Source organism: Neoarius graeffei, chromosome 2 (assembly GCF_027579695.1).
Source record: "Neoarius graeffei isolate fNeoGra1 chromosome 2, fNeoGra1.pri, whole genome shotgun sequence".
NCBI lineage: Eukaryota > Metazoa > Chordata > Actinopteri > Siluriformes > Ariidae > Neoarius > Neoarius graeffei.
The window spans coordinates 115,476,083-115,490,625 of NC_083570.1; the positions used below are offsets into that span (position 1 = coordinate 115,476,083).

General features: G+C 43.9%; 1 protein-coding gene across 1 annotated transcript in view; it reads left to right on the plus strand.

Annotated features, from left to right (window-relative positions):
• Positions 1-13,020: 13,020 nt before the first annotated feature.
• LOC132875002 (CMP-N-acetylneuraminate-beta-galactosamide-alpha-2,3-sialyltransferase 1-like) overlaps positions 13,021-14,543 on the plus strand; it is a 30,212-nt gene continuing 28,689 nt past the window's right edge. The window contains exon 1 of the mRNA XM_060911554.1: positions 13,021-13,306. Within this exon, the coding sequence (XP_060767537.1) occupies positions 13,043-13,306 (264 nt within the window). The 5' untranslated portion in view covers positions 13,021-13,042. The remainder of the gene's footprint in view (positions 13,307-14,543) is intronic.

Here is a 14,543-nt window from a genome sequence, read left to right on the forward strand (position 1 = left end):
AATGTAAACACCACCGTAGTCTACAGAGAGACACGGTTTCTCACCATGTACATGGACACAGTTGCGAGATGACAGTAAACAAACATTGAACCTTGACCGTCAACAAACTCGAGTGAGCAAGCGAGTGGGGACTGACAGCATCCATACATCCCAGTTTACCAAAACACTCTATCGGAGGACCCTCCAGCTCTACACCTTTACCTCATAAACACTATTAACAAAAGGCTTGACTAAACAGATATGTTTTCAGCCGAGACTTAAACACTGACACTGTGTCTGATTCCCGAATATTACTTGGAAGGCACACGTCTGTAGAAAATGAGCACTTGTCTGTCAGAGTGAAAGAGACCCTGAAGAGTTTTGTTAAAGCTGTGAAATGAGTTGTGAGTTGCTTTGGTGTCTCTCTGCAGTCTTTCTCTGAGGTTCTGTACAGTTTCTGGAATTCTCCCCGGAGATCCGACTTTGTCTGAGCTCCAACAGAAAATTGTTGTGACATGTTCATTTATGTGACAGCAACAGTAACACTCTGTGTGTGTGTGTGTGTGTGTGTGTGTGTGTGTGTGTGTGTGTGTGTGTGTGTGTGTGTGTGTGTGTGCCACCAGTTCAGGGTCATTCAGTGTGTTTGTCAAACACACACAAAACTCGTCATCGTCTAAAGCCTTTTTCTCCTGTGAGTTTTTTCTGCACACAGACACACAGGACTGTCACATCCCTTCTGTGTGTGTGTGTGTGTGTGTGTGTGTGTGTGTGTGTGTGTGTGTGTGTGTGTGCTGATGGGGCATGTTGTTGGCAGTGAAGGTGCTCTGGAAGCTCGTCTGTGTCTCTCATTGTGTCACTGATGCTCAGATGGTGAAGAGGCTCTTCACACTGCTCGAGTTTACACACACGTGCACACACACATACGCACACGCGCCCACATGCACACACATGTTCAAGTACAGAAGCACCTCGTCTTTCTTCCTCTCCTTCTGTCTGTCTTTCTGTCTCTCCTTCTGTTTTTCTCTCTCTCCCTCTCATTCTGCCTCTCTCTCCCTATCTGTCTTTCTCCCTCTTTCTCTCTCTCTCTCTGTCTCTCTCTCTCTGTTTGTCTTCCTCTTTCTCTCTCTCCCTGTCTGTTTGTCTCCCTCTGTCTCTCTCTCTCTCTGTCTGTCTCACTCTCTGTCTCTCCCTACCCCCTCTCTCTCTCTCTCTCTCTCTCTCTCTCTCTCTCTCTCTCTCTCTTCCTATCTGTCTGTCTCACTGTCTGCTTGTCTATGCCTATCTTTACACTTTAATGTTTAATCCTCATTTCCGTTTCTGGTTGAGAGTACGTTGTGCACATTCTGACTGCTGCTTCTCACTAGAGCTTTTTGTGTGTGTGTGTGTGTGTGTGTGTGTGTGTGTGTGTGTGTGTGTAGTTTGATGTTTGTTTTTGTTTGAGTGTTTTGTCCGTCGGTGGTGGTGTAGCTCCGGACCCAGTTTTGGGCGTCGGTTCCCTCCAGGCCTTGGTTCGCCGTGGGTGATGCCTGTGCTCCTAGCTCTGGACTGCAGTGAGTTTGTTTGCTCATTTTAACATCGTGGTTGTCCAGCGCTCTGTGCAGCGGTGCTTTAGTGCTTGGCGTGATGTTCCGAGCGATGTTGCTTGGTGGCGTTGCGGCGGCTGTGCAGGCGGTTCAGCACTCTGCATGGCGGTGTGTCTGTGCTCGCTTTGTGGATCCATGACGTGGTGTTCCGAGTGATGTTGCCCGCCGGCGGCGTGGTGGCTGTGCTGGCAGTGTGGGACTTGTTTTTGTGGGCCTTTTGGTGGGACTGTGGCTGCTACATCATTGGAATGACATCCTGACCTTTATTTGGTGGACTTTTTTTTTCTTATAATTGTAAAGCGACCTTGGGTTCTGAGAAAGGCGCTATATAAATTGAAATTATTATTATTATTTCTGGGCGGCACGGTGGTGTAGTGGTTAGCGCTGTCGCCTCACAGCAAGAAGGTCCGGGTTCGATCCCCGTGGCCGGCGAGGGCCTTTCTGTGCGGAGTTTGCATGTTCTCCCCGTGTCCGTGTGGGTTTCCTCCGGGTGCTCTGGTTTCCCCCACAGTCCAAAGACATGCAGGTTAGGTTAACTGGTGACTCTAAATTGACCGTAGGTGTGAATGCGAGTGTGAATGGTTGTCTGTGTCTATGTGTCAGCCCTGTGATGACCTGGCGACTTGTCCAGGGTGTACCCCGCCTTTCACCCGTAGTCAGCTGGGATAGGCTCCAGCTTGCCTGCGACCCTGTAGAACAGGATAAAGCGGCTAGAGATAATGAGATGAGATTATTATTTATCTGTCTCGCTCTCTGTCTCTCTCTCTCCCTATCTGTCTGTCTCACTCGTCTCTCTCTTCCTATTTGTCTGTCTCACTCTCTCTCTCTACCGATCTCTCTGTCTCCCCCTTTGTCTCTCCCTCTCCCTGTCTGTCTCTCTCTCTCTCTCTCTGTGCGCATGCGGAGTGAGTGGGCGGAGCCGGAGCGCTGTGAGTGAGTGTGGAGCTGTGGCCGCTGTGCCGCGAATGAGTGGTCTATTTAAATCTCTTTTTCTTACTTTTTTCTTATTTTCTTTTTTCTCCTTGTAACTTTCTGCTGAACTTCTACTTCGTACTTGGGTTAGTCCCTTTCTGGTAATAAACAGGGGTTTTCCCCTAAAGTGACTGCCTTCAGCCTTTGTGCTGGAATCATGGCAGAAGATTTTGACAAACTTACTCGGCGTCATGCTGTTAAAATCGCATCGACAGCCAGTGTTGAGGATTGTAGTTTGGCTGCTGGTGAAGTTGTTGGTTATGAGAATATCATATCAGCTTCCCGCATGAATAATGCGATTGTTTTGTTCCTAAAATCAATTGAGCTTGCCAATCACCTGACGGAGACTGGTGTGGTGATAGATGGTGTTTTTACATCTGTTGTCCCTCTTTCTAAGCCATCCAAGAAAGTAATTCTGTCAAATGTTCCCCCCTTCATTTCTGATGAAGTTTTAGGACAAATACTGTCGCGCTATGGTAAATCGGTCTCGACAATTAAGAAAATTCCGATTGCGAGCAAATCCCCTTTGTTGAAACATATAGTGTCCTTCAGGCGTTTTGTGTACATGGTTCTTAAGGATAACAAAGATGATTTGGATTTGACAATGAATGTGACTGTGGATAACTTTAATTATGTGTTTTATGCAACAACTAGCGTGATGAAATGCTTTGGTTGTGGACAAACGGGTCATCTCGTACGTGCGTGTCCTGATAAAAAGGAAGACGCTAATAATTCTGGAAACAAAGAAAATTGTAATGTTAATGAAACTAGGGTGGGGTTTACATTAGACCGTATCAGCGGATCATCAGATTAATGTTTTTAAAAACGATTAGCGTTCACACAGCAACGCCAATACACGATTCGCGTGCACACAGCAACGCCAATACACGGATACGCTAATCACATGACTAATTCGGCACGTAAGTTGAAATGTGTCAGTGCGGCTCATCGCTTCCTCCTCAGCGGCTGCGCTCCAATTCACTCCGCCCTGAACAGCGAGTGCCCTCTGGAGGGTGCGCACTCCGGCCCTGCGCAGCTCATAGAGCGCACGAGCAGTGATTCGGGACTGAGCCGCTGTGTGTGTGTGATTCCAGTGCATATCGGGCAGCATGCGCAAGTCACTTACCACTTGCAAGTGGAAGGATGGCAAGCCTAAAGACAATCATAACTACACAATGGGCAGTATTTGCATCAGTATTTGCAGTATTTTCATACTTTTATACTCTTTAATGAAAGGTGATACAAGGCGGAAGTCCGCGCCGTTTTTCAGCAGTCGCGTCACATGACCAACGCCAGCGATCAGGAAGGTGGATGTCACAGTGACGTTGTTCAATGACGACGCCAGCTAGAGCTCAGCACAGCGTATCCGTGTATTCTCAATGTTTACACAGCACCGGACCAGACACGATCTGGATTGAATACGTGGACCCTGGCGGATTCCCGTTTCCCGGCGTTTCCAGGCGTTTTAATGTAAACGGACAGTGCATCCGCGAAGAAAACGAGACAGATACGGTCTAATGTAAACTTGGCCTAGGGGTGATGTGGCAGAGGGAGTGTCTAACGTGATTAATGTTAACACTAACGTTAGTGCAACTACTGATGGGGAGGGTCTTTCCACACCTTTGGGGGAGATCATCACTGATAGGGGTGATGTGGCAGAGGGAGCGTCTAACGTGACTAATGTTAACACTAACGTTAGTGCAACTACTGAGGGGGAGGGTACCGCTGGTGCTACTGGGCCTGTGAACGAAGCCTAGGAACAAAATGTTGTGCATGGGTCTGAAGCGCAAGTAGAAAACCTCAATGATAAAACTACTGATGGGGAGGGTCTTTCCACACCTTTGAGGGAGACCATCACTGATTCTCAGTGTCAGGGAAGCAATGATGATGCCACTATTGTTGAGGAGGCTCTAGAGGAAGATATGGAAACTTCTGTTTTGGAAGAGGGTGATAAGTTTTTTAAAATACCGTCAAAGAAAAGGAAAAAGAAAGCAACTCAAAAGAGTGAAAAAGTCGAACGGTCTCTTATTGATTTGAGCGATAATGAGAGTGAGAGCGATCTATCTGATTGTAGTATATCCTGCAGTTTGCGACTAAGTAGCTACCGCACTCGCAATTACAGAGTGGAGGATATAAAGAAATTCCTTAGGGATACAAAGCATGCTAAGAGGGTCCGGGTTGATAACTATTTTCCTGATATTGAACAATTTATGACGAAAACACGAACATTTATGCAAGAGGGAAGCTTCTCTGATCAAGAGGGCTATCGTCTCAAAAAAATTCTCACAAAACTCAATGTTCTACTTGCTAAAGATGTTTAGTGTTAAACACCCTTTCAACATGTGTCTTAGGATGGCTGATTGTATAGGTCTATTTTTATTTTCTTATTTTTTCTTTCTAATGATGGGTGAGGTCCGTGTGGCTTCTCTAAATGTAAATGGTGCTAGAGAAAGAAGTAAACAAGCCGCTGTTTTTGAAATAATAAGACAGAATAAATTTGATGTCTTCTTTGCGCAAGAAACGCACAGTGACATGTTTAATGTAGCTGATTGGGCTCAAGAGTTTGATGGGCTATCTATTCTCAGTCATGGTACATCTAATAGTGGTGGTGTTGCAGTGTTGTTTTCGAAGTCCTTTATCCCTATTACCTATCAGATTGATGAAATTGTAAAGGGTAGACTTTTAAAAGTCAGAGCCCAGTTTGAGAATCACTTTTTTGTGTTTATCTGCATTGATGCTCCTACAACAGCAACAGATAGAATGCTGTTTTTGAATACCATAGGAAATGTTATAGGAAATTGTTGTCCTGATGATATTGTTATTCTTGGTGGAGATTTTAATTGCACTGCACAAAGTATTGATAGAAATCATGTGGAGCCACACATGCCCTCTCGTAGATGACTTGTAGAGATCAACGACCTCAGTGATATCTGGAGAAACTTTCATGGGGGGCAGAAGCGATATACCTGGGTACACTCACATAACAACTTGTTGTCTTTGGCAAGACTTGATAGATTTTATGGTTTCAGACACCAGCTTAGTTTATTCAAGAAATCTTCCATAATTCCAATTGGCTTTTCAGACCATAGCCTAGTCTTCTGTTCTTTGTTTTTAGAATCTGTCAAACCAAAAAGTGCCTACTGGCACTTTAACACCAATTTATTGACTGATGGTCATTTTAGAGAAGTCTTCCTCTTTTTTTTGGAAGGAATTCAGAACCACAAAATCCTGTTTTAAGTCTTTGCAGCAATGGTGGGATTGTGGCAAGGTACAAATTAAACAATTGTGTCAGGAGTATACAGCCAATGTCACAAGGAGCATAACACTTTCAATGAGAAAGCTGGAGGAGGAAATTATTGAACTTCAAAATCAGGCAGAGCAAACCGGTGATCAGAGGTCTACTGAAATTCTCAAAACAAAGAAGAAAACATTGGCTGATTTTCTAGGGTTGAGGGCACAGGGAGCTCTGGTCAGGTCCCGCTTTCAGAGTGTGGAGTTGGTGGATGTACCATCAAAATTCTTTTTTAACTTGGAAATAAAGAATGGCCAGAGGAAGTTCATTCATGTTTTGAGGTCTGAGGATGGGAATATCTTATCTGATTCTGCGGCAATACGTGAGAGGGCAGTCAATTTTTACAAGGATCTTTACAAATGTGAGATTCCGCAAGATCAGGCGACTGACAAGGCGTTCCTTTGCGATCTACCTAAGGTATCTGAAGAGGCAGATGCAGCCCTTGGAGGTGTGTTGACCCTAGAGGAGCTGGAGAGAGCCCTCCAGAGCATGGAGAGTGGCAAAGCACCTGGTGTGGATGGCCTGCCAGTAGACTTTTATAAGTCCTTTTGGCCAGAGTTGGGCACAGATGTGCTTGCTGTTCTGAAAGACAGTATTACCAGGGGGAAGCTGCCACTGAGCTGCCGTAGAGCAGTGCTTACTTTGTTGCCAAAAAAGGGAGACCTGACAGACATAAGATCATGGAGGCCAGTGTCAGTCCTCTGCTCTGAGTACAAACTGCTCTCAAAAGTTTTAGCAAATAGACTGGGGGAGTTTCTCGACCAGGTAGTCCACCCTAACCAGACCTACTGCGTGCCAGGCAGACTGATTCATAACAATATTTCCTTCATTAGGGATGTTTTTCACATTAGTAACATTTGTAGCCTTGATTTTGGTGTGGTCTCAATTGACCAAGAAAAAGCTTTTGATAGGGTGGAGCACAGTTATTTGTGGAATACTTTGTCAGCCTTTGGTTTCAGCCCAAATTTTATCTGTATGATTAAAGCATTATATTGTGACATTGAAAGTATACTCAAGGTTAATGGTGACTTGTGTGCTCCTTTTAAGGTATACAGAGGTGTCCGTCAAGGATGTCCCCTGTCAGGTATGCTGTACAGTCTGGCTATTGAGCCACTCCTAGTAAGGTTGAGGAGGGATATTGCTGGGGTGAAAATCCCAAACTGTGAGGAGGTTTTTAAATTGTCAGCCTACGCTGATGATGTGGCAGTCCTTGTTAATGGCCAGAGAGATGCTGACACTCTTTTGAAAATTTGTGATGAGTTTAAAGCTGTTTCTTCAGCAAAAGTGAACTGGTCAAAAAGCTTAGCCTTGCTTGTTGGGAGATGGGTGAATGGTGAACCTTGTCTGCCTGATGGCTTATCCTGGAATAGGGGTGGGTTTAAATACCTTGGAGTTTTCTTAGGTGATGACGTGTACATCCAAAAGAATTTTGAAGGAGTAGTTGAAAAGGTTAAAGGTCATTTAGAAAAATGGAAATTTTTACTTAACATCACTTCCTACAGGGGGCGTGTTCTAATTATTAACAACCTGGTTGCATCCTCTCTTTGGCATCGTCTGGCTTGTGTGGACCCTCCATCAAACCTGCTGGCGAAGATTCAGTCAATACTGGTTGATTTTTTCTGGGACAATCTTCACTGGGTACCACAGAGCGTTTTATACCTGCCCAAGGAGGAGGGTGGACATGGACTTATTCACCTACAGAGCCGAACCGCTGCTTTTCGTCTGCAGTTTATACAGCGTCTTCTCACAGGATCAGTGAACTCAAGCTGGAAAGCTGCAGCCTGTTGTATTTTACAAAGTTTTGAAGGGCTGGGGATGGATAGAACTTTGTTCTGGTTCAATCCAAAGAGAATGAATCTCAATTTGTTTCCTGTTTTTTATAAGAATCTGTTTAAAGTCTGGTCCCTTTTTACTACGCAATGCACACGACCAATAGGGTCATTATTCTGGCTACTTAATGAGCCTCTGATTTATGGCTCTGTTCTTGATGTAAGCCAAGAAATTTCCCTGGTACCTACATCTAAACTTATCAGCTCTGGAGTTACAACCCTTGGGGATTTAGTGGAGTTTGTTGGTCCTGATCTGACTGATAGCTGTACATTAGCCCATCACTTGGGTGTAAGGTCCATTCAGATAATAGATCGGTTACTAGGGAAATGGCGGTCTCTCTTAACTGGAGAGGAGATGCAAATGCTACGGGATTTTTTTGGGGGGGAGAGGGGTCCTGATTATCAGGACCTTTTTCCCAGGTTTACTTTGCTCCCAGATTTAGCAGGGTGTACAGGTTGTTATCTAGATACGGAGAGTTTGTTTTTTCTTACTGCAGAAGGTAAACAATTGTATAAACTGTGTGTTTTATCTCTCAATAAAAGGTTCCTAGATAAGAGGGTGGATACACCCTGGCGCGAGGTCTTGCAGGTTGATAATAATGTCAAACCACAATGGTGAGCTCTGTACAAGTCACCATTAACCAAAAAAGCTGGGGATTTACAGTGGCATATTCTACATGGTGCAATAGCTGTGAATGCTTTTGTCTCTGTTTTAAATCCAGGTGTGGATCAAGGGTGCCCTTTTTGTTCTTCAAGGGAAACTGTATTCCATGCTTTTATGCACTGTCAGCGGTTGAGCCCTCTTTTTGCTATTTTGTTTACACTTTTTTTTGGGCTAAATGAAAGTTTCTCTTTGGAGACTTTCATTTTTGGGTTCAAATACGTAAAAAAAATCTCATCTCATCTCATCTCATTATCTCTAGCCGCTTTATCCTTCTACAGGGTCGCAGGCAAGCTGGAGCCTATCCCAGCTGACTACGGGCGAAAGGCGGGGTACACCCTGGACAAGTCGCCAGGTCATCACAGGGCTGACACATAGACACAGACAACCATTCACACTCACATTCACACCTACGCTCAATTTAGAGTCACCAGTTAACCTAACCTGCATGTCTTTGGACTGTGGGGGAAACCGGAGCACCCGGAGGAAACCCACACGGACACGGGGAGAACATGCAAACTCTGCACAGAAAGGCCCTCGCCAGCCACGGGGCTCGAACCCAGGACCTTCTTGCTGTGAGGCGACAGCGCTAACCACTACACCACCGTGCCACCCGATGGCGATATATGTAACTTGTAAAAAGAAAGTTGAACAGGATTTAAATGTTGATATCTTAGTGGTGTTTTCTTTTCTTGTAAGATGTCGTATTTTGATTGATTTTCATTTTTATAAATCTATGAAGAGCCTTGATGTATTTGAGGAAAGATGGTGTTGCAACAAAGCGTTGTGTGCTGTTGAAAATGATAAGCTGCAGCTTGCACATTTCTTTAAAAAATAGACATTTTTTAAAACTATTTTTACATGTTGAATACAGTGGAAAATTGATTTTGATGTATTTTTAAGATTGTAATAAAGGGCTTTTGAAAATTCAAAAAAAAATTCTCTCTGCCTATTTCCCTCGCTGTTTTTCTGTCACTTTCTCTGTCTTTCTCTCTCTCTCTCTCGTTGTATCTCACTATATGTCTTCTTGAGTTCTCTCTCTCTCTCTCTCTCTCTCTCTGCTTTAGGATCTTTCACTCCATCATTGTTTCTCTTTGTAATATTGCCTTCTACATGGTTTGTTCTCCAGCACTCTGTCTTTCTCTCTCCTTTCCTGCCCCTATCTGTCTTTCCCAGCTGCTGGCTGCTTGTATGTGAACTGATTCATCAATTAATTATTGTTTAAATTAAACACCACAAACCTGTCGTTGTTTCCTGTAAGTGATGACTCCACACCTTTCATCACCATCAGCACCTTAGTAATATTTACCTGAAACTGGAGAACTCACCTGATCCTCACGTCTCACGCAGTCTCTCTGACCTTTGTTTCAGCAAACACTTACCATATGCGCAGCATTTCCTGTGTACACAGGAAACAAACCCATCACCAAAAATTACACAGTTGTGGAGTTTCACCATTTCCTCATTTTAATGATGTTTCAGATCAGTCAGATCCAGGCACCAGTGGTGTTCTGTCTTCGGCTAGACAAACCAACCTGGAGCCCAAAAAGCTGAGAGAGAGAGAGAGAGAGAGAGAGAGAGACTGTGTTCTCTGCCCCCTGTGCTGGCACACCACCACCATGGATACCTTGCAAGATGAAAGAGATTTAATAGCCACTTATCACTTTCCATAAAACAATCTCTATGCTCTGGAAAAACCCTCTTGTGTCTTATGGATATGTAGAAGTCTTCTGTCAGAGCCTGATGTGCCATTTGATGACTGGAAAAGCTCTTGTTTAAATAGGTGAATGAATAAGCATCTGCACACTGCAAATCAGTTAGCCTACTTGTTACTTTAATTACTTGTAATTGTGTCATCAATAGAAAATAGGCTATCTGAGAATGAAATAGACTTAATCTTACACTAAGAAACTATTAGCGCCATTAATTGCAAACAATTTGAAAATTTATGTTAAGGACATATGACGCATCATCGATGTAGGTCTTTACAAAATATAACATTTTGCCATACACTAAATATTTTAGTGATGAATGTGTGACTGTAGATGCTGAGATTAAAGTCAGAATATACGGTCTAATAACAATTCTCCACTCAACCAAATTTACTGTACTGTCCTGTGCTGCACCACACGTCCATGCTAACTCGAAAACTTAGTACATGAGGTGAGAATTGACATGAGATTTGATCATAGCCTCCACTCACATCCACATTAATAAATGCTGAGCCTTGTGTGGAGATGACTGTATGCCCAGTTGACTGTCGTACGTTCATTTTGTATACGAGGTCCGTTGAGTCATGAACATACGGAACTAGGAATATAAAGTGTCCTTGGAACACAGGCACTGGCATTAATAAGCCTCTTGAACATGGGACAGTAGGGATGTCAAATCCTGAGAACCAGGGTCCTGGGTACTGAGAACATGGAGTTTCAGGAACATGGGGCACTGGGAATATCAGGTCTTGGGAACATGGGGCACTAGGGATATTACACCTCTTAAACATAAGGTACTGGGAATATAGTCTTAGGCACATGGGGCACTGGGAATATAGAGTCCTCGGAACATCTAGTACTGGGAATATTACATCTCTTGAATATAAGGCACTAAGAATATAGCCTCTGGAGCATGGAGCACGGGTAATATTGAGTCTTGGGAACATGGGGCACTGGGAATATTGAGTCCTGGTAACATGGGGCACTGGGAATATTGAGTCTTGGGAACATGGGGCACTGGGAATATTACATCTCTTGAATATAAGGCACTGGCAATATAGCCTATGGAGCACGGGTAATATAGAGTACTCGGAACATGGGGCACTGGGAATATTGAGTCCTGAGAACATGGGGCACTGGGAATATAGGGTCCTGGGAACATGGGGCACTGGGAATATCAAGGCTCATGAACATGGGGCACTAGGAATATAGAGTCCTAGGAACATGGGGCACTGGGAATATTGAGTCTTGGGAACATGGGGCACTGGGAATATTACATCTCCTTTAATATAAGGCACTGGGACTACAGCCTCTGGAGCATGAGGCACTGGGAATATGAAGCACTGGGAATATTGAGTCTTGGAAGCATGGAGCACTGGGAATATCGAGTCTTTGGAACACGGGGCACTGGGAATATTGAGTCTTGGAAACATGGGACACTGAGAATATTACAGCTCCTTGAATATAAGGCACTGGTAGTATAGTCTCTTGGATGTGGGGCAATGAGAGAGTCCTGGGAACATCTGACACTGGGAATATTATATCTCTAGAATATAAGGCACTAAGAATATAGCTTATGGAGCATGGGTAATATTGAGTCCTGGGAACATGGGGCACTGAGAATATAGAGTCCTAAGAACATGGGGCACTGGGAATATCAAGTCTTGGAAACATGGGGCACTAGGAATATTGAGTCCTGGGAACATGGGGCACTGGGAATATTAAGTATTGGGAACATGAGGCACTGAGAATATAGAGTCCTAGGAACATGGGGCACTAGGAATATTGAGTCCTAGGAGCATAGGGCACTGGGAATATTGAGTCTTGGAAACATGAGGCACTGGGAATATTGAGTCTTGGAACCATGGGGCACTGGGAATATTGAGTCCTAGGAACATGGGGCACTGGGAATATTGAGTCCTAGGAACATGGGGCACTGGGAATATTAAGTCTCCAGAACACAGGATACTGAGAATATAGAGTTTCAAGAACATGGGCACTGGGAATATCACATTGTGGGAATATAAGGCACTGGGAGTATAGAGTCTCTGAAACAAGAAACCAGACTATATCGAGTCTCAGGAACATATGGCACTCCTGTGAACACATGACACTGGCAACATTATGTTTCTTCAGGGAATGTTGGGTACTGGGAATATAGACTTCTGGGAAAATATGACATGGGGATTATATTTTGTTACATAGAAACATATTCTTGCTTTTACATACATATTGTATATGGTCATATTTTATATTAAAAATTGTGATAAAATAAATAAATAACTTCTGCAGTGCTCATAGAAGTCTAACTAGTATTTTGCTTGCTAGAATTAGTGTACCAAGGGCACATATGGTATATATAAATAAGTAATGTTTCAACACTCCATGAGTGTTTTTAATATGAGAATATTGTATAATAGGTAATCACTTGTCATGATCTCAAAATGTAATATGTAATGTGAGCACATGACTGGTAATAACCTGTAATGACCTGCCTAACAATGATTTGCATATGAGCAGAGCATAAAAAGAGATCAGAGATATCCAAGAAGTCACTAAGTGTGTGAGTGAGGCTGAATCTTTCCTCCGTTTGTCTCCTAGGTTGCTGATTATCCAGCCACCGCAATCGGCTCATTAAGATTACACAGCGTAAGTAGAAGAAGGAGCAACTCACCTCATCATTCCAGAGTATTTGCCCCTCCGGCAAACGGCTGTTTACACACTGGAGTAGCAGTGAATGTTAAACCTCTGGTGGAATATCTCCAGTTTAAATGAACCCTGACACACTGATAGGTGCTCTCAGAGCTGGTTTAATTAAACCACTCTCTTATTGTTTGTTTATTTGTTGATTTTAAAGAAGTGAATGAAGGATTTTTTTTATTCACCTGAGGGTTTTGGGGGGGTTTTTTTTCAACATTTTTAACGTCTTCAAAAACTTTCAAAAACAAGTATTGTTGAAGTTGATTTTTGGTATTGTTTTACTTGAAGACTCTCGGATCTTGCATTGACTGAAAATGATCTACCTGACATCCAGGAAGCTTAAGGCTCTGATGCTGATCTTCTGCCTCGTTTCTTTTGCCATGGTTTTATTGCGAGCTCCTTCATTTCTCCTCAGCCCATTTCAGAACATCATCAATGGACCATGTGGGTGCCGTCCCTGTATTTGGGACCCAGAGGAGGAGGACCCGTGGTTCAGTGAGAGGTTCAACCAATCCATTCAACCCCTGCTGTCCAGGTTGAACAGCGAGCTCAGTGATGACACCTACAGGTGGTGGCTGGTTAGTACATGTCATTGGGTTTACAGTTTCATTGTTTTCTCAACTGTTGTCAATCAACCAAGACATGTTTGGTGTCTAAAGTTTGTGTCTTTAGTATTTAATGGAGGAATGAAACAAATATACACTATATGACCAAAGGTATGTGGACACCTGACCATCACACCCATATGTGGTTCTTTTCCAAATTGTTGCCACTAAATTTAAACTATACAGTTGTATAGAATATCTCTGTGTGCTGTAGCATTACAATTTCCCTTCACTGGAACTAAGAGGTCCAAACCTGTTCCAGCATGACGATGCCCCTGTACACAAAGCGAGCTCCATGAAGACATGGTGTGTTAAGGTTGGAGTGAAGAACTCGAGTGTCCTGCACAGAGCCCTGACTGAACTCAACACCACTGAACACCTTTGGGATGAACTGGAACACCAAATGCACCACAGACCTCCTCACTTAAAACATCACTTCCTGATCTCACGAATGCTCTTGCAGCTGAATCCCCAAGCCACGCTCCAAAATCTAGTGGAAAGCCTTCCTAGAAGAGTGGAGCTCATTATAACAGCCAAGAAGGAATAAATCTGGAGTGGGCTGTTCCACAAGGACATATGGATGTCATGGTCAGGGGTGCACATACTTTTGGTAACATCCTATACAACTGCATAGTTTAAATTTAGTGGCAACAATTTGGGAAAGAACCACATTGGGCGGCACGGTGGTGTAGTGGTTAGCACGGTCACCTCACAGCAAAATGGTTCCGGGTTCAAACCCAGCGGCCGGCGAGGGCCTTATTGTGTGGAGTTTGCATGTTCTTCCCGTGTCTGTCTGTGTGGGTTTCCTCTGGGTGCTCTGGTTTCCCCCACAATCCAAAGACATGCAGTTAGGTTGACATGGGGTGGCCTTGGGCTGAAGTGCCCTTGAGCAAGGTACTTAACCCCTGACTGGTCCCTGGGCGCTGTGTGGCTGCCCACTGCTCTGGGTGTGTGTGCATGTGTTCACTGCTTCAGATGGGTTTAATGCTTGAAGTGTGCATGTGACAAATAAAGGTTTCTTCTTCAATAGCTAGTAAGGGTGTTATGGTTTGGAATATTTGAAAAGAAGCTTTATTACACAATCTCACCATAGTAGGTGCCTGAGTGGGGTGGATATGGAAGCACAGAGATGGGCGGGTCATGGTACCGATGTTTATTCCACGTAGCTTTTCAGCTTTCAACAGTGTCATGCACCTGCACACACACACAC